Below are 19313 nucleotides of genomic sequence, written 5' to 3' on the forward strand. Positions count from 1 at the left end.
TTTATGCAGGGAGCCGCATTGGCGTCTATCTGGATGACAATCTTGACATACGGGAGGCGGATGAACAATGCAGTTTTGTAGCCCCGGTACGTACCTGCAGCGCCAATATTTGCATTCGCCCACCATTTGAGTGACTGTCTCAACGGATATTATTAGCCAAACAAATATTTCAGCGCAAACAATGCGAATCATAAATGTAAACTGTTTATTCACAAATAAACGCTAGGGACCTCGAGATTTAACAGAACATTATTCGTGCTACCCTTAAATTTCTGAACTTTAAAATTTATTCCAAATTCATTACAACAACACCAAAATTATGGCTCAATCAAATCAACAAAACAGAGAATTTAGGCAAAACGGGATAGGGTGGCACAAATGGAAAATATGCCTGGTGTTTGTGTTATAAACTCGGCCAATCACGTTGGCGCTGGCACAATGTGGGGCTAAACGGCACGCCAACAAAAGAGCCGTAAAGAATGGGCCGCCGACACACTCTCGCTAATAAAATAGTTCGGCGCAACAGGTCGCCGTGGCCCGCTCGCTTGCCAATACAATAGCAATAGCACCAACTATGAGTGTGTATCTGTGATTCTCTGTACCTTTTGCGAGTGTAAAACACTACAGATAGATGGTGTATGATATCGAGTTTGTCGTGAGTTGCTTTCATACGGATTGCGGTTTTATGCGATTGTGCGGCGTTTGTATTTTATAGAGATGGGGATTATGTTTCATTTGATTAATTGTAATGCACTAACGCTTGTAGGAGACAGTCTATATAAACTTAACTAGCGCATGTAGATACATGTTTTAATCGTCATTGAAGACTGTAATATTGAAGAGATTGAAGTCCGTCTGTCTTTTTATCCGTCACCATGCTGTATCTTACGAAACCATGATAGCTAAACATGAGAAAATCGACGTTAAGCAACGAATGTAACGGTCGGAAATTCTTCGGTAGGTGACTAAGAAACTTTTGCCAAAAACATATTTTCGAACCAACCGATTTGTTTATTTCTGTGTCGCAAGTCCGACTCACGCTTAACCTTTTTTGCAGTTATCATGTATGTATTCTTGACACTTAATTTAGTTCATATATGAGACTATTAATAACAGCAACAATAGCCTATAACCAGCCCCTCTGGGCCGCTGTATCGAGCCACGCGATCGAGTGCTCTTCACGTGCAAGCATTGTTTTATCGGACGCACTCAACAGCCTTTAAGATAGGTTATATTTTGATTAAAAGCACTCATTCAAGCAATTGGTGCTTGAAACGTGTTGGTTCTCTGCTTTATAGTATGTAGGTAGTACTGCTACTTAATAAATAGACTTAATAAAACTTGGTGGTTGAATACCGAAACGTTTATATGATACTCAATATTGCCCACGACTTTGTCAGGATGGTTATGAAGTTGTTTCAGACGATTTCTATTTTAATAATCTTTGTTAGGATAAAAGACAAATAAAGTGTTACATTTCTCTGAGCTTACCAAAATGATGAAGCTTGGAAATGGTGACAATCAGTTCAATAGTTCGTTCAGAAGTAAATGGATTTAAGAACTTAAAGTTTAGTTTAATGTATCCAATATTTTTTTATGTGATGGCGTTTTTGAGCTACGTTGTTTTCTTTACTTTAATACTGACAAACGCAAAGTTAACCACAACTCGTCAGCTACAAGAAACGAGAGTGAGCACAAACTACAACGCAAACAATCTTGTTGAATTCCACCTGTACGTTAACTAAGGCCATTTACAGGACAACAAGAAAGACGGTCGCAGTGAGCTCCCTAATTCCCGGCTCGCGTGTACCTTGCGGTCTCACCACAGGATTTACAAGTTTTCTTCTATTGGTCCAAATGCTTATTTCTGTTAAGGTCCGCTACGACTTACACAACTTTCACTACCGTGTTTTCACAAAGTTACCTCACAAACCCTTTGATATTTTGTCGATTTGTGGTTTTCCTTCTTGTGCCAACTAACACAAGGAAATTCGCTTGTTGAATAAACTTATCCTCACAATATCCATTGTAACGTTTCGGACCCCTTTCGAACTATCTGATAACTATTTAGAGGATCAATAAAAATGTTGTTGCTTGTTTTAGGACGATCCATCTATCAGTCGATAGCAAATCTTTTAAATATCTTTGTGCAATGTTACTCGGGCGTATAATTGGACAAGTTTAATGCGAGATGAAAAGACATGCTTTAATTTGTGGTTCAACAAAAGCGGACGATGTTTAACGTTCAGCCGCAGTCGACAAAGAACAATCTATTAAACAAAACAGCGAGTACATTGGGTGGGAAAGCGTCGGTAAGTGAGGAGAGACAAAACTTGAGCCGGCGACTAATTAGCAATACAAACATGAATCAGAGGCTATTAGTTGTAATTGAATTGTCGCCGGCGGCGAAGTTGCCGCCGCGGCGAATTTAAATATCGCGCTTTACGAGGTTTCAGTACTTTTGCCCGCTGGCTTATTATTTCGTAACTTATAATTGCAACTAGCGCAGCTATTTTCCTTGTTGATTTTTGTGTTTGTTGTTTTCTTTCACATAAATGTCAGGTTAAATTGATCGATAAGAGCTAACAATGACTTCAATATGCATGTAACAAGTTACATAAGAATTTATTTTCTTAATTACTAGTCAAAAATAATGGGAATCACATAACAATGAGTGTTTCCGTGTTTTAATAATAACCTTTATACGAATTGTGAGTGCGCGCGGTTACCAAGTTTATAAAACGAGTATTTCCCAAACGCAAACATGTCATTCAATTCGAACATTGAATTTCAATACGGTCATTGTTTTCGGATCGACTAATAAATATTCATAGCAAACAAATGACGCTAAATTACTGTGGCAACTTCGGCCAATTCGAAGCCCTTTTGGCCGCGAGTCCGCGACCATTTTTCACTGAGTTTTTCATAAAAATAATCCTGTCGTTGCTCCGTGGAAATTATCTCCCCCATTGACTAACATTTTTCACGGCAAGTTTGACTTCAATCCATTATATTTTCCCACTTTTATCTCGCAACCTTCACGACGAAGTTGGATTGTGTTAATTGGGAGGTCGGACTTTTGTTACTACATTTTTTGTGACTTAAGTGCCCTTTAAAATTAATCACTTGATCCCAGCTAAATAGTTTGTGGTTTCTGTTTTATCTGCAATTAAACACAAAAATATTTTAAACGAAAGAAAGAAACAAATTAGGCTTTAAAGTACTAATGTCCTAATCATTCACGAGTTTGGATATAATCTTCGAGCAAAACACTCGCAATTTCCATTATCAAATTACAATACACTTCGAAACTTGGTAATAGGACACTTAATAAGTTTAAGGGCAGGAAACACTAATTATGTTACCCGCACTGGCCTATCTGCGCGCGTGCTAATTACTTCACATACGTCATACGGTACGTTTCACGACGTCACATATCTGAGCCATCTTGGCCCATAATATTCTCGTACGTTAGTACAAATTACAACTCGAATTTAATTTCCTTGTATCAACATTTGAGCTTTACTTATACCCTGTTCATTCGTTCTGATGTGCATTTTTAAGCAGACTCAACCACGAAGCGAAGAATTGGTAATTCGATTTATAAATTTTTAAGGATTTTTGAGATTGTGCCTTGTAGGAAGGAGAATAGGAAATTTATTTCACTCATTTATTATTAATGCTCGTGACGATATTATCATTGGTAAATTTAAGGATTTTTTTCTTGTTTTTTTTTTCATTTCTCAGTTCTCTAGTGGTGCGTCTAGTCCTCACTCCTGTAACTAAGAATTTATCTGTCAAACCTTTTATACCAGCGGTCTTTTTTTAAAGTCATTTTTCGAAATAAGTACACGGCGTTACAAGAGAACAGGAAAATGTGAAACTTAAGACGTCGGAAACTCGCGTCTTACGTTAATTCCAAAGACCTTACCGTCATTACCATTCAAATTACCAAATCGAATATGTCTCTAGAGAAATAAAATTTATCAGATAATGCTGAAAAGGCAGAAAACTTTGTTTTCACCGAAAATAGCCTCTAGACCTAATTCTACTTGTTCCATTGTATGTAAACGAAATGACCTTGGTATTATAATTCCATGCCCAGACAACATTACACAAGCAATTATTATTTGGCCCTTTGTTTGGGAAAATTCGCGTGAAATTTCCATAATCTGTACGTAGGTTTTATTACAGTTTTTATTCACGTAATTTGAATTTAATTTTGTAATGTAATGCGATCCATTGATCAATGTTCCTGCTTGTTGAACCGTTTAAAATCATTCCGAAATAGATTCTGTGTGAATAAGGAGGTTTGAGATTGAAAGGTTTTCTTTGAATTTGTGTAAAACATTTATTCTTATAAGCATTGTTTTAAATATTTCAGGAGTGTTAATAGGTTGTCAGATTAAGGCATTTTGAAGGGTCTGAATGAATGAACGTGAATTTGACCCAGTTCATTTGAACCCATCACTCAACGCAATCGAAAGAAAAACTATCCTTTAAAACTACATAGTGACCTTATGATTTTTTAATATAAGGAAATATTTCCCAAACCCAAAAGGTTACCAACAAATATTTACACATTTGTATCAATGTACCAGGCACGCAGAATCAAGAGGCGGTTTGTACGAGTTCTCAATACCTTGACTCAGCTAAGTCGGGATTAAGTTGCTTGTCGCACGCAGATTCCTCAGCTACAGACATTGCCATTGAAATTTACGGATTAAATCCTCTTTTGGTACCGAATGACGCGTTACGATTTATCGCGATTTATATACGGATAAATGTGAGTGGAAACTTAAATGTACGTAAAGCTGTTTACCATATTTACTCAGTTTTGGAAGAATAAATACAAAATTTAGTGATTTTCCAATACCTAAAAACTTAAAAAAGAATAACGCTAGGATTTATTAAAACCTTATTTAAAATTCTCGCAAAGTTATGTATAGTTATTATAGGCGGTATAAAAATCCTATAAATTAAAGTGTGTCTTAAACACTGTTTTTTACGAAGATTGACAATGTCAAAAACTTTTTCTATCTCAGAAATCGCTGATAGCTATTGAACATCCTCGAGGATAAAGATAAAAAACGAAATTTTCGCCTCCATCTACTAAAACTATAAGGCTCCCATTTCCTAAATCATGAAGGAAACTTTGACCGATTGGCGTAAACTGATATAATATTTATCCTTAGATTGGTTTTCCCTCAAAAAATAATGGCAACACATTGTTTGTGGACAAACATTATTCCGGAATCGGATCGGTTCCAATAAGGTATTTCAAGAAACGTCGCCGCGAAAATGTAACTCATTCCTTAGCACCACAACTTACAAATTGATACTAAGAATTGAACAAAAAGGTTTAAATATAAGTTAGTACCTTTATACACGAATACGTGAATTCCTAACTACGACATACTTTAATGAATAGATGTAAGAAAACTAGTCAAGACGAAGTGAATAGCCTGATGTACTTCTAAATCTACATTAGCACATACGTCTGAAACTTAATAGCAAACTTTAGTTGTAAGGGGCATGTTTTTGCAAACATAATGTGGGGACGGTATAAGGCCGTCTGAGAGGTTGGTCCTCCGAGTCTGACTTTATCTGATCTAGTCCTGGATTAATTAACTTAAATGCAACAAGTCCGAGTTTGCGCAGCTCTCGAGATAGACTGTCGCGTGTTTTATTATGGAAGCAGCTGAATTAAGTAAGTAGAGGTACCCAGGATTATATTACGATTCGTTATGGCGTCGAGACAGGATATTTGTATGCAAACTTTGTTAATAATTGCTTTTTGATGTGATTAAATTGAGGCAGATTAAATTGCAATAAAACTTACTGATTTTGGAATTTGATTGCTGCTTTTAAATGCCATCAAATTTGAATTTTCATTATTCTAAATTCAATGATGGTTTTTTTCTAACTTACAATACCAAATATATTTATTTTAATGTCGAATCGTCTCATTCAACTTTATTTTGCCTGTAGATAAAATGTTTGACTACCAACATTTTCTTATCTTCACAATTAATGTTATGTATAAGAGGCGTCTACCATTCAGTAGTCTGTGGCTTAATTGACTTAAAACGTAACAAGTCGCCGTTTGCTTTGCTGTAGAACACTGGCGTCGTGTGTTTTAATATGGAATTAAAAATAGTCGCGACTAAATTAAATGGAACCTTATGTAATCTTGTTTTAATAGTTTGAGAGTTTTACGATATTCTTAATTCATTTTTAAGATGTGAGATGTGAGTTGATCAATGACTTAAAAAATAAAGATATTGATTATATTACAACATGTCTTTTTACTCTCGCTTTCTATAGGATTTATAAACAGGAGGATCATAAGATTAATAGTGTTTTCTAAGATTAGTATAAACTAAATCTTTTTCTCTTACTATTTCTTCATTTTGACAGTCAAGATAACATTATACAAAAAGGGAACAATTAATTGGAAAGAGAAATCAGTGTCGTTGTATCGGATCCGTCGGAGGGACCGACGACGTCCGTTATTGGGACTCTGGGTTCCATGCTTTGACTTCCAACTAAAGTAGTACACACAAATGTATGCCTTACAGAATTGTAATAAGGGTGGGGTAGGGCGCAAGGATAAAGTTGTGAAGTTATACGGAAGCGGCCTAATGACGACATAGACTACAATAGCACGTGTAGCCCCTTGTTATTGGTATCTGACCTGACCGCTACGAGCGATTTGTCTAAATGAGATCCGTACCTCTTCTCCAATGCTTTGTTATTTTTTTTCGTACATGGCCCCTTTACTCGTGATGTATTGAGTTAGAACTGCTCGTTTTCCTTCATTTCACTTGATGTCTTAACTTTTTATTGTGCCCTTAAAATTACAGTCAAATGTAAGACGTTTTATCTCAGCGTCGAAGTTCTACAACAAATAGTTTTCAGACTTTTAAATGGATATAAACTATACGCATTTAAGCGTTAGTTTCTCGGTATGGAAACTCAGAATAGAAAGACATGTTACAACTTGAAATTATTTGCACGATTTATAGCCAAAGTAAATGATGATGTTTCTCTGAAATTAGGTGATATATTAAAGAACCTTTACCTAAACATTAAACTATAATGAAATAACGCTGTTAAATGGGGAAGTTTAAGGAACGAATGCCTTTGGGCCTAGATTTTGGGGGCAAGGTATTATGAGTCCAATGTCGTTACGATTAGGGGTTAAAATGGCTTTACAGTTAACAGTTATAGGTACCTGCGTCCACCGCAACTACCGTAATCCCGTATACCGGCGATTAATCTTCGTTCCGGCTCTCACGAGGTGGTTTGTTGTGGGTAAATTTGTGGGGTTCTACGATTTGCTGGCCATGGGCCCCGCGGGCCGAGTTCGTCATACATTAATCCTTTGTTGGTTTAATCGCCTCTTTTATCGATGCTAGATTATAGGCACGAAGCGACCTGCCTTCGACGTACCTACGCGACCTACACACATTGATACCTAATGGATTTGACGCCGATAATTATTAAGGTTGAACAAATAATTGAATGTCAATTTAGAGTGCGTCAAACCTTTTTGAGTTTGTTTACTTAAATAGTTTTGTTTTATAACAATGATTGAAGTCATGTCCCTTTAGATGCCAACATTAAAATTCGAGAAGTTACAGTTGTGTGCGTGATATAAATATTTGATCACATATCTTCGTACGTAAAACACACATTACCTGAGCATTTTTAGTAATTTGTTGTGTATCGTAGGCAAAGCGCGGAGGGCGGGCATCGGTGTCACGTGACGCCCCGCCCGCCTAATGTTTCACTCGCGTTACTGTGACAACTTCTACCTTTCACCAAATTGTATTTTCGTGTTCGGCCGAGTTTTCCTTATAAATACTGTCATTAAGACAGCGACACGGTGACAGGTGCTAATGTTTGTGGAAGTATCGAACCCATTTGTAAATAATGTAAACAATATGTGTTATGACATTTACTGACAACCCGCGGGATTGACATCGATTTTTACAATTCCATCGAACATCCTTTGAGGTACCGACATTGAACAATGAGACGAGGAAAAACTTATAATCCAATTTAATTCTTGTAACAATACACACGAATATTAAGTCCCATAAGTAGATTGATAAATTCTCGAGTAAATTATATAGCTCGATCCCATATGGTGGGGGTATTAAACGGATAAAGTATAAGCCCACGAATGATGTTAGATACGACTATAACGACAAGAACTTCCACGAATAAATTAGTAAGAGGGGAATTGTGGAGCGGGCAAAACGCTTGTTATCTCCATTCGCGATTTTACAGCTCCAAGGGAACAAAATCTTTGGAGTAATTATTCGAATTTGGAGTTTGAGGGGACGCTGAATAAAAAAGGAATGACATTTTTGAGGAAAAATGTTCAACGTGAATTTACGTACTCACATATAAGGTAAGATGAAACGTCAATGGAAAAATGTCGAAAGAAAATATTTCTGTGAGTAATGTTTATCAGCGCCGCTGAAAGGTGCCATTTGGCTTGTCCGATATCGCATCCGTAAAATATACATAGCTTATAACGGCGGCAAGTTTAAAATGAGCCCTAAAAGACGAGAGGAGGGTAGGCGCCCGGAGCGTCATTATGAAGCCCCACGTCATTTGTTTATTAAACATCCTGCGAGGTGGAACAGAATAATGGCACGGTAGACTTTGTCACGGCCGCTTTACCCTGAAATTAAATCGTAATGATGATGCGAACCTCACTCGCCGCCGTTTTCGGCTCCCCCGGCCCACAGTTATTAAGTCCCGTGTCGTCTTGAGGTCAAAATGAATAGGTTTTTTAAAAGCCCACCCGGTATGACAACTGTCATAGTTATGAAAGGAATCGCGTTGAGTGGTCTACCGAGGTTACATAGAAAATGAAAAAAAATACGACGGTTTTTCATACTTTGTAAGCGACACAATTTGTAACGAAGAGGATATGTTTCGACGACCTTAATTTACTAATAGGACCTGAACGATGAATGACAACGACCTCAAAGAAGTTCTCTGAAGTCATAGAAAATCCAGTTTGGTTTTATTTGGAGTTTCTTAAAAGGAGTTTCTATAGCTGCTTTAGTACGATACATTCGATATACATTTAATTAAATTTATTCCAAAATAAAAAAGCTTCATACCATACGTACATACCTACGATTCTTAGTTTCAGAAAACTTTTAAATAGGAAATTGAAATTATCAACAGTCCGTTAAGATTTATTCGGCTTCGACGAAAGAATTTTAATTAAAAAGTTGTTAGAAATATTCGCGAAGAATATGTAATCTGTTGTTAGATTAATTATTTCATAATTGGCCGTTAACTGTGAGCAAATTAGATACTTTGAAACTTTTTACGACTTTACATACCTATGTGTATTATACTATATATTTGAGAGTTCTGCTCGAATACTTCCAAATTAAAAATGGAGACCTGATTTCTACTATCTTTTCATTTAATGTAAATGTAAAAAATGATATTATAAACTTATAAATTATTAAGGATATAAAAATTTTAAGTTGTTGCGTTTACAAAGTGCTAATGCGAAACAAACAATACAAAACGTTTTCAGAAAATTCGAACTTTGCCAAAAATATACAACAAAAAGTTCAAAAGTCACTAGGAAAATGAACTCAAGCTTTAATTAATTTGTAATTTAATGGAGAAATTATGTTGCAAAGTATTTAAAAGCATCGTTAACCTTATATTTTAGTTTGGTAACGTTGCTTAATAGTACTGTCATTATGAGTTAATGACATTAATATAAATCTGTGCGGGTCTTTATTAAGGCGGTAAAAATAGAATATTACTACGTTAATAAAGTGCAGGCCCTAATCTGCGTTAAAACGGTTTTCATGACGCAACAGAGTTAAAAGAAAATAGATTTGACGCTAAATACAAAATATATGCTAAAATTGTTAACCTATTCACATGGATGGTTTGGCTCAGCGAACTAAATTTTAGAAAAAAAAATGTTTGGCCGGTATGAAAATATTTCCTCATTTAATTTTCATTAAACTATGGATTTTTCATTCGGAAAACTGCAATCGTGTTTTGTCAAATAGGTATTTGTTAAAGTAAGTTGATTTTCTCTGAGACCTTGACTCGATTTATTTAACTTAGTCAAAAACTCAGTGGGTCTCAGACATTCAAGAAAAGCGATTCATTTAAAACCAAACTGCATCTTGAAAAACAAAAACAGAGTAAGGTACTCGTCCGCGCCAATTATACTGGCGATGCATGCAAAACGGCTCGAATCAGAATCTCTAGTGCCGACCTGTGTCAGCAAGTTGGAGCACAAACATAAATTTACAACAACCCCCTCTAGGGAATAAGTGTGGAGTAATTTGCGAGCACACGAGCTTACTTCGTCGCGAACATTAACTATTAAATTCGTTGCATATTAAACTACAACCTTAGTGCTGTAATCCAGAACCACCTGAACGTTAGGTTCTCGCGAGGCTCTTCAATGCGTCTTACGTAACTTATGAGTTTTGGGCTTAACTGCCGTCGATATTGAACGAGTTGAGCCGTTTGATGCAATGAATACCTGATGTGCCAATATACGTACCTATGGAAACTGTTCACGTAAGTACGAACATGAGGAATGGGACGCTAGCCGTGGAACGGTGAACTCAAGTTCACAGGCCTTTGTAACTGTTCCAACCAACTTGTGTTAAGAACATAAGTAGCTTACACACACGCCAGTTTATTAAGGAATACGAAATAATAAATTGGAATCAAGAAACAATGAGATGAACCATTGAAGTCGAGGGTGCTAATCTCAGGTGATTCGACTGTTCTCAAAGAAAGCAGAAGTTATGTCGAAAAATACCCTCTTTGTTTCCGACAGGGAACAGGCCCACTCTGTTCTGGTCGAGAGTACGGAACCCCACTTGACACGCTTCATTTTTACCTTTTCTTTAAATTGAAACTGGAGCGAGGGTGCTCTTTCTATGCGCCGTGTATCAGCCTTCATTATGAATTAACAAGATTTTTGCAGAACATTATTTTATATTTTTAAACTGCCACCGTTAACTAGGCTGGCTTAAATTGCTGCTGTAACCTGCTACTCGTGTGTGGGGCATGTGTGATTAATGCTCGAGTTGGTGTAACGTGTACAAAACAGGATTTCTCAACACTTGCCAAATGATCGCTGACCGAAAAAAGTCAATTTAATACCAGTATCAGTGTTTTAGTGAGCACAAGTGAGTCGGGGAAATAAGCGGTTATGTAAGACACGAGGCTACATGCGCCGTGTGATTCTTGTAATCAGAACCGTTGTAAGAGCGGTCTTTGAGTAAATTATCATGATATTTCCCATAAAATTTCCCATGTTGGTGGATATTCTACGTGCATCGAGAACAACTTTTCCCATCGGGTGCGGTGCACTGCGGCCGTGGCAATGCACTTTCGCTGACCCCTTGCCTCCTCCCACGGCGAGCTTCTCGCTTGCTCTAGCGACTTTCTTCGTGCGCCGTCCTGCTCGCACGCGGCTGCGCCCGCGCTTCCCGGGTACCGAGGTAATAACATTCTACGACGCGGTACGCCGCCGTGTGGAACGGGTTCTGTCGATGACTTCCACGATTATTTGTATGAAAGACAATGGTCAGCGTGTATGCGTTTAAGAGGCTGCCATTACATGTTGGGAAACAGGTACCTTCTAAATAACACATATTTTAAAGAACATTAAAAGCCGCGCTGCTATTTTTATAATTTAAAATACATAAAGTTAGTTGCGAGCAAATTAAAAACCGTATGAACATTTTACCGTCGTGTCGTAAAATACTTATTCTGTTTAACATGCAGTAAAATCTCAATACTTGTTCCAGGTAACATGTTATACGTAAATAATATACGAACAGCAATCGGATTCAGCCTCAGTAAGCGGAATAACTTTCTTGGTTACGAGAGAGTCTCGACTGTCTTTGTTAACGCCCTATACAGTTACGCTTATCTAGTTGCATTCCAGGTGAATGATCTTCGCACACGATATTCTTAAAGTTTAACTCTCGAGACGACAAACCTTGACGACGTTACACTGAATTATATAATAGTTTTGCATACTCCATGCTTGAGTTTGAAAACAGTATTTATTCCATAATCATTCCATATGTCATGTGTTGAGCACCGAAAGTAGCACGAGCATGAGTCAAGTTTTTGATATCATGGAAGCGCACTGGTATGGTCGTGCAGTTTGTGAGTGATATTAAGTGTGCAATTGGGCGTCACTGATATTTCGACTTTATCTATCAAAAATTTAGGACGACATTCGTTAGTATCGCACTCGAGGGGACGTCGTTCTAGGCTTGCGAGCATATCGCCTAATGTGTTCCAAACGTTCTAAAGGGGACATCGCAGCCGCCGTATTATGACACGTAGGGCCCAGGATTTGGGTGCACATTCGATCGTGGGAGCATTGCCTGTACGAGGGAATGCGTCTGGCAACATTCCATCGCACAATGAGTAATTTAAAAATTCAAAAACTCGTCGAGGCTCAGCGTGCGCGAGGTGAGGCGATCCAACGAGTGCCGCTCTGCAATTGAGACTGTTATCTGCCTGCATTCTGCTACACAACATACATACATGCGAGGGAATAATCCGCGCCGCTGAATAACACGGTTACCTAAATATAAGCTCGGCTATCGAAACGTACGCTGCAATCGAATAGAAACGAATCGAAATTGTAACTACAAATAAAGCTGAGCGATTCGTTACAATATAACTTCATCTCTTATTCTATGAACATTCGAGCGGGAGCAGATCAGCGCGCTGCACCGGAAGGGTTTCTTGAATCTAATATCGGATGGAAGTAAAAAAGAAACGGGACGGTGGTACGTGAAACGCGATCTCATTGCTAATTGGTAAACATACGGCGAACAAATGGCGCGCGATCGTCCGAAGCTAGCTCCACTATTTTTAAATGAAATTCTTTCCACTCATATATTCCCAAGTACAATTACATCGTAGTCCAGTTACGTTGGTTTTTGGAATTCCCAAACAGGTTGTAGAATTTGATTGCAATTTAATTATTCAGCATTCATCCGATGGATATCATCGCACATGCCGATTTTGTCGAAGTGTTGTCATATTTCAATCACACTTTTGTCGTTACACAAATCTGTGTATCTGATGTCATATGAAATGCTACTTTTTTATTATATCTATTACAACAATATGTTCGTTTATACCTATATGTTATTTGCAAATACTTAAATGTAAAGAAATTAAGTTATTTTAGTAACTTATACATAAAAAACCTTAATAAGTGAATAAACTCATTTTTGGATTAAATTCAAGTAACAAGCAATGTTAAAACTTAAAAACTATAAATGATATAATTACAGTTATTAGTAATTATAAACTCGAGGTGTACGAACGAATCTTGAGACTTAACCAGCTCGAAAATGGTTCATCATTAGCAAGATAAACCTAGACCTAATATTATTTACAGCAGAGTTTAAAATAGCTTGATTGCTGCCGTTTAATTTCCCCGAGCTGAATGTTTGAGTAGGAACTTAAACCTTAGTGGGTGGTTTTTAAGTTTCAATTTAGCGAAACTTAAAAAAATGGGGGGTTAGCTGCAGGGAATATTGGACACTGAATCGGTATACGAGAGTTTAAATTCATTGGAGTAACATTTGAAGTTTTTCGCCGACGGTTGCAATGGGAACATGTTAGAGTGAGGTGGTAAAAACTCGGTCGTAATTAGTCTTTGGATCCGAACCGTGAACAGATGCGAGGGGGAGGGCTGAGTGCCCACGGAGGGCCGATGCGTCCGACTCTCACTGGCGAACTACGGTTTGCGAAGGATAAGAGAGATCCCGCAATGATTTATATTTTATTTAGTTCATGAGACTGCTAATCGTATTAATAACTATACTCAGATTTATTTATATTTTTCTTAATTATAATTTTCCTTTGTGACATTTACTAATATTTTTTTCTGGCAACTTCTTTCTCATAAACAACAATGTAATCATATTTTTACAACGACGTATAATCGTCAGTAATAATTCATGCTACGTAACACTACAGGAAACGAGGCATATGAAAGAAACTACAATTCTTGATAACGCAATATTAAGTCTTCCGGGAAAATCAGTGTACTGAAATTGGATTAAAAAGTAAAATAAAAAAATCGCAAGTGTAGCAGTCCGCAGAAAAAAAAACGCGGATAACTTTTAGCAAAGTACGACTCTCGCTTTGATACTTCTACAAGTATGAAAAAGTCTTGTTGATTAGCTCTTGGAGTTTTTATTTCGACGTATCTTTTACTTTTTTCGTCTTATTACGATTTTGAACAACTTTCGTGGTCCTTCAAGTTTTATAAAATAATATTAGGGAAACAAATTTGCTAACAAATAGACGATTCATTTGGACGTTTTGCTTTCGTATTTTTTTTTGGAAACGGACAAATATTACAATCTAAGACAATATTTAATCCAAGGACTTATGAAGTGGTACCCACCATAATACTCATTCAAATTTTGACAACCCTTACGAGAAACAATCAACTGAGGTTACTAATATTTTATTAATGAAAGAAAAAAATAGTAGTAAGAATATTAAAACACAATCCCACACCGAATTATTCTCTATTTAAGATTATCCATCACCTTACAATACGGGAGTCCCCAAGCAAACCGTAACATAGCCAATAATACAGCGTGTTCACAATTTAACTATTGCATGATAGAATGGTGATTTGAGGGCCAGAGTGAACACGATAACTTTTGAAATGGACTCACCGTATCGGACGCTGTGTAGCGCCCGCTGCTGCACTCAAGTAGTGAAGATTCACTCACCTGCGAACAAAGAGAAATATTGTTACAGCCAGTTCGTAAACCGATTCATGGTTTGGGTTCCGTACCGATTGGGGAAAACGCGTTTTTTTAGAGTTTCTGACCTTAAAGGGTAGAATTGGATCTCTATCATTAAGGCTCTGCTGTCTGTTCCGTCTTTTATCAAACTCTTACTCATGGGCACGTTGGATGTATATGTAGATTGGTATACCTATTTTATTTCTACACAGATGTTGAATTGAATTTCTGATGTCACATTAGCGACAAATAATAACAGTCGAGGTTAAACAAAGATTGTTTTCATATATTTAGGGGGTAGGTAATCGATTCACTTTGCAAATTTTCGCTACTTTATCATATTTAGACGGCACGTGAATCTCGCGAGTCTGGCTCGCTCTTGACCGGTTTTTACATTTTGCTGCGAAACAATTGCAATGATTCCACGGTGGGGTAGTACAGGTTAAATCGAACGATCCCTGCAATCTCTTTGCGTTAATTCAGTTTTTTTTTGGATGAGGATTACAAGTGTTTTTTTTATTTGCTCGGCGAAATAGTTTTCTGAACTTTTTTTTTTAATTTTAAAGTAAGAAGCCTGATATTAAACATAATTTACACTGATTTGATATTCTGTCATCAAATACGATACTGATCTTGACATGAACAAAAAAATATACTTATTTGGACTTAGTAGTAAGAAAAATAAATGTTAAAAGAAATTTATTAAAAGGACAAAACTATTTTCATATTATGAGGTGTATTTTCATTTCAAACAATTCACAAAACAAAGCCTTATCTGACAGCGAATATTTCGTTCATTTTCGACAAAATATAAGACTGCAATTGCAAACTAAACGGTGTTTACAGTCCTTTGTAGTGTTCCTCGTCTTCAGATTCAGTGAACTGATTCTAATCGGATGTTTTTCCTATCTTTTGCTTGTTTTTGTTGCTCAAGGGCTTGCGAGGACTTGCGAGTACGCGCCCGGGATTTTATTAGCAATGAATTACTGGATTGAATTTATTTGATCGTTTAGTGGTAGATTGGGAGATTCTTGTGATCTGTGTGTATGAGAGATTTATTTTGGGTGTTGTCGGTTTTGTTAAGTGTTGTTTCAAGGTAAGAATTGTGTCGAAGATATAAAATACCTATTACTGCATTTAAAGGAATTTATTATTGAGTAATATGTACGTGCAAGGTAGTCGCTATCACCATTGCAGCATTTCAGACTAGGTATCATTGAGAAGAAACTTAATTTATTAACTGAATAGAGTTCCTGTAGAGTTTCAACTCTCCTTTTGAGTTCAAAAGCAACTAAAATTCATACAAACTATAAACAAATTCATTTCCTTAATTATCAAATGCAATAGCAATTACGAACGTCGTATATTAAATGCGGTTTGCAGTGTTTACAAAGACCGTTAGGTTCGTAACGTTGGTCTGTTCAGTCATAGGGGTGGCGTCCACAATCTCCGCTTAACTTCATTATGAGAGCGAATTGCTAAACGTTCCCATTGTTGACCACGGCCCTGGGTTTAACGGGTGGTTAGTCATGCAAATAGACATCAACTAGAAACAAGCTCTTGGGGATTCGGAGTGTCCCGATGTTTTGGTCTGCGTCTGCGAGACGCCGGGAAATTGAATGGATTGAATCAGTTTACGTGGTTTGCCTGTTTTAAAGTAACGGGTTTAGTTAGGGACGCGAAGTTTCTCTACAGAATTTCAGTTGTTTGAGGGTATGTTTGGGTTTGTCAAACTCATTATCGGCTGTTTACTTAAACGACTCTTTATAATTATGAATGATATCATAATGCTTCTTTAGACAATTTTCAGTTACTGCAAGGTTCTATATGAAAATGATTTTCACAATTTCGAAACTCATTCAGAATAATTTCGCACACTTATTTAATTAAAAATAGTATTTCTCATTTCGTTGGATATCAACAAACAAAATTGCCACATCTAAAATAACAAAATACGTTTGTATTAAATTTTCACACGTACTCGCATTACTGTCATTAACTAAGCCGTATATAATCGGCTATTGTACCGAAATTAGTGAAAACCGAAAGTCGATCAAACGCGGGCCCAGTTAAAGGCCGAAATGATTTCCGCTAATAAACGTTTAGCGCACAAAGGATGGTAATGGAGAATGGATTATGGATCTTCGTTATTAATGCTGCCCCAATGTAGCCGAGCATAGAAACTCGATAGTTCAAAACGTTCGAAATGTTCGAATAATAGTGACGGGACAAACGAGCAGCGCCGATTGTTTCCCTTCACTATTGAACAGCTCCATTATTGACGTATTAACTGCTACGATAATACACTTTACGGGAACATTCGCGATTAGATTCGAATGTTCCGCGATGGAACGATACCTAATACACGCTTTTAATAGATACCAAAAACAAAGGAAAATTAGTATTTTGAACGAAAACTGCAGTTTCGACGAAATACAAACAATAGTTAGCAAATGTTTCTGAATACTCTCAACATAAATAACATACCGAAAATTCTTTTCATGTAAAAACTCTTGCTACGTTAAAAATGCATGATTGTTAAAATATAGGTTAAAAAAACCTGGTTGGAATTAAGTGCATTTTTCGGGTAGTCAGTAAATATTATTAATGGAATTCAATAAGGGAAAATGCTATTTTATAAAAATGTTTTCTCGTTGTTTTACAACATTATTTTAATTAACGTTTCTGGGTAATTTGAGAACGCAGAATGGAAACAAAAGAATATTGTATGCTTGACAAATATATTTTCTGATAAAATACTCCTTTCGTATATATATTGATGGTTTCCTTATAAGTGTGAGTGTCATGTCGATGGCATACGACTTGTCAAGCAAGATTACACAGTATTGATACAGTGACTTCCCCTCCATAATATTATCTGATTCTTAGATGGAAACTAATGATGTGTATAATTGACTTATGCCAGATTATAAGGACTTACATGATACGTCTTGTTCTTAACTTCTAAGGAGACAATTATGGTCAAATATTAAAATGTGAATTCAGTTTTAAACTGAGGATAAAAAAGTTTAATTAGTTTTTTTTTTCAGTATGCGTTTCTGTATCTTGACTTTGAAAACTAAAAATTGATTTCGATAGTAGTTTTTACTTTTGTGAGCGTCATTGTTCAGCAGTCATGTTCGTCTCAAGTTATTTGTTCATATGGAACCAGTAACTAGCAGAGACATTTTTAGTGTCTCATAATAATATATATTATATTATTATGAGACACTAAAAATACATAATATATATATGTCTTCTACTACTAGTGATTTAAAGCATCACCATTATCCGAAAATTGACAAAATGACGGTTCTCCTGCGGCAAACAACTGGAAACAGCTATTAAAACTGCACGATTAGCAAGAGATAAACTTTTAATTCATAAAGAAATAAGGTATTTATAAGTCAGGGTGTTTACCTAACGTCAGTGAGCACGTGTCGTGAGTTACGCGCTACGCCGAGCGCGAGGAAAGCTCAGCGAATCACAAGCGAAGTGACTGCGTATTGACACAGATACCTATATTATTTTATTACATTTTAAAGTATATGCGGAAGACTTGAAAGACGGAAAACTTAGAACCATGCAACCAAGCATTAGTACTTGATGGGCTAAATTGATTGTACTTTTCGTAAGTTTTGAATTAAAATATCAAATACAATAAAAATAAACTTAAAATATTTTTCTTAATTATCACTTCAATTCGTTTTTACTAGTGATACGACTGAGTTTCGAGCGGGAAGTACGGTGACAAAGAACTATACAATTGCTCCATACATTGACAAAAACGGCAGATGAATATGGAAAATTAATTTTAAAATAAACTTCAACTAATTTCCTCTACCTAATTTAAAATTAATGAGTGCTCTTACTACTACGCCATAAACGAAAATAATAGTCTAACATAAGACAGGCACATCACAAAGTAAAACAACTGCATCTGAAATTCTCAAAGTACAGCCGTCAGTCAAGCTACGTAAGAAAATCCGCCATTTTGGATCTTGTACATCAGTGATGCCCCAGGCTGATCACAAGTTAATGCAGGAGAACTTGTTGCACCGTCATGTCTTAAACTTAACCCTGGTTTAAACAAGCTTTAACTCATTACACCGACCGACCTGTGTTTGCTTTGTAAATGTATGAACTTTCAGAATTTCGTTATAGGTGGAAGCGAAAAGATTTATGTTATTTTTGGTGGATTTTATATTTTAAGTTTTTAATGATTTGTTTGAAAATACGTGGACAAATAAAAAAGTTTAAAATAAGTTCTGCAAATTGAGAATTTCATATTAAATTAATTTACATGACGAAACTTTATACCTACATAGCAGGCATCCTATCAGCTTCATAATAATTACATAGCTTATCAAACTCAGATAACAAGAGCGAAACTTGTTTTACTGTGTTTTTGTAAAATCCCAGGTGAGCACACATTATTAATATTGAACAGAGCTTAATTTCATCAAATAAGTAAGTTTATTAAAC

General features: G+C 36.4%; 1 protein-coding gene across 2 annotated transcripts in view; it reads right to left on the reverse strand.

Moving 5' to 3' along the window:
• LOC113495029 overlaps positions 1-19313 on the reverse strand; it is a 349076-nt gene that overhangs the window by 57585 nt on the left and 272178 nt on the right. The window contains exon 3 of one of the 2 annotated variants that reach the window (XM_026873595.1): positions 14757-14813. The exons of the other annotated variant lie outside the window; for it this stretch is intronic. Within the exon in view, the coding sequence (XP_026729396.1) occupies positions 14757-14813 (57 nt within the window). The remainder of the gene's footprint in view (positions 1-14756; positions 14814-19313) is intronic. 2 annotated transcript variants of the gene reach the window in all.

The sequence above is a fragment of the Trichoplusia ni genome, chromosome 6 (assembly GCF_003590095.1).
Source record: "Trichoplusia ni isolate ovarian cell line Hi5 chromosome 6, tn1, whole genome shotgun sequence".
Taxonomy (NCBI): Eukaryota; Metazoa; Arthropoda; class Insecta; order Lepidoptera; family Noctuidae; genus Trichoplusia; species Trichoplusia ni.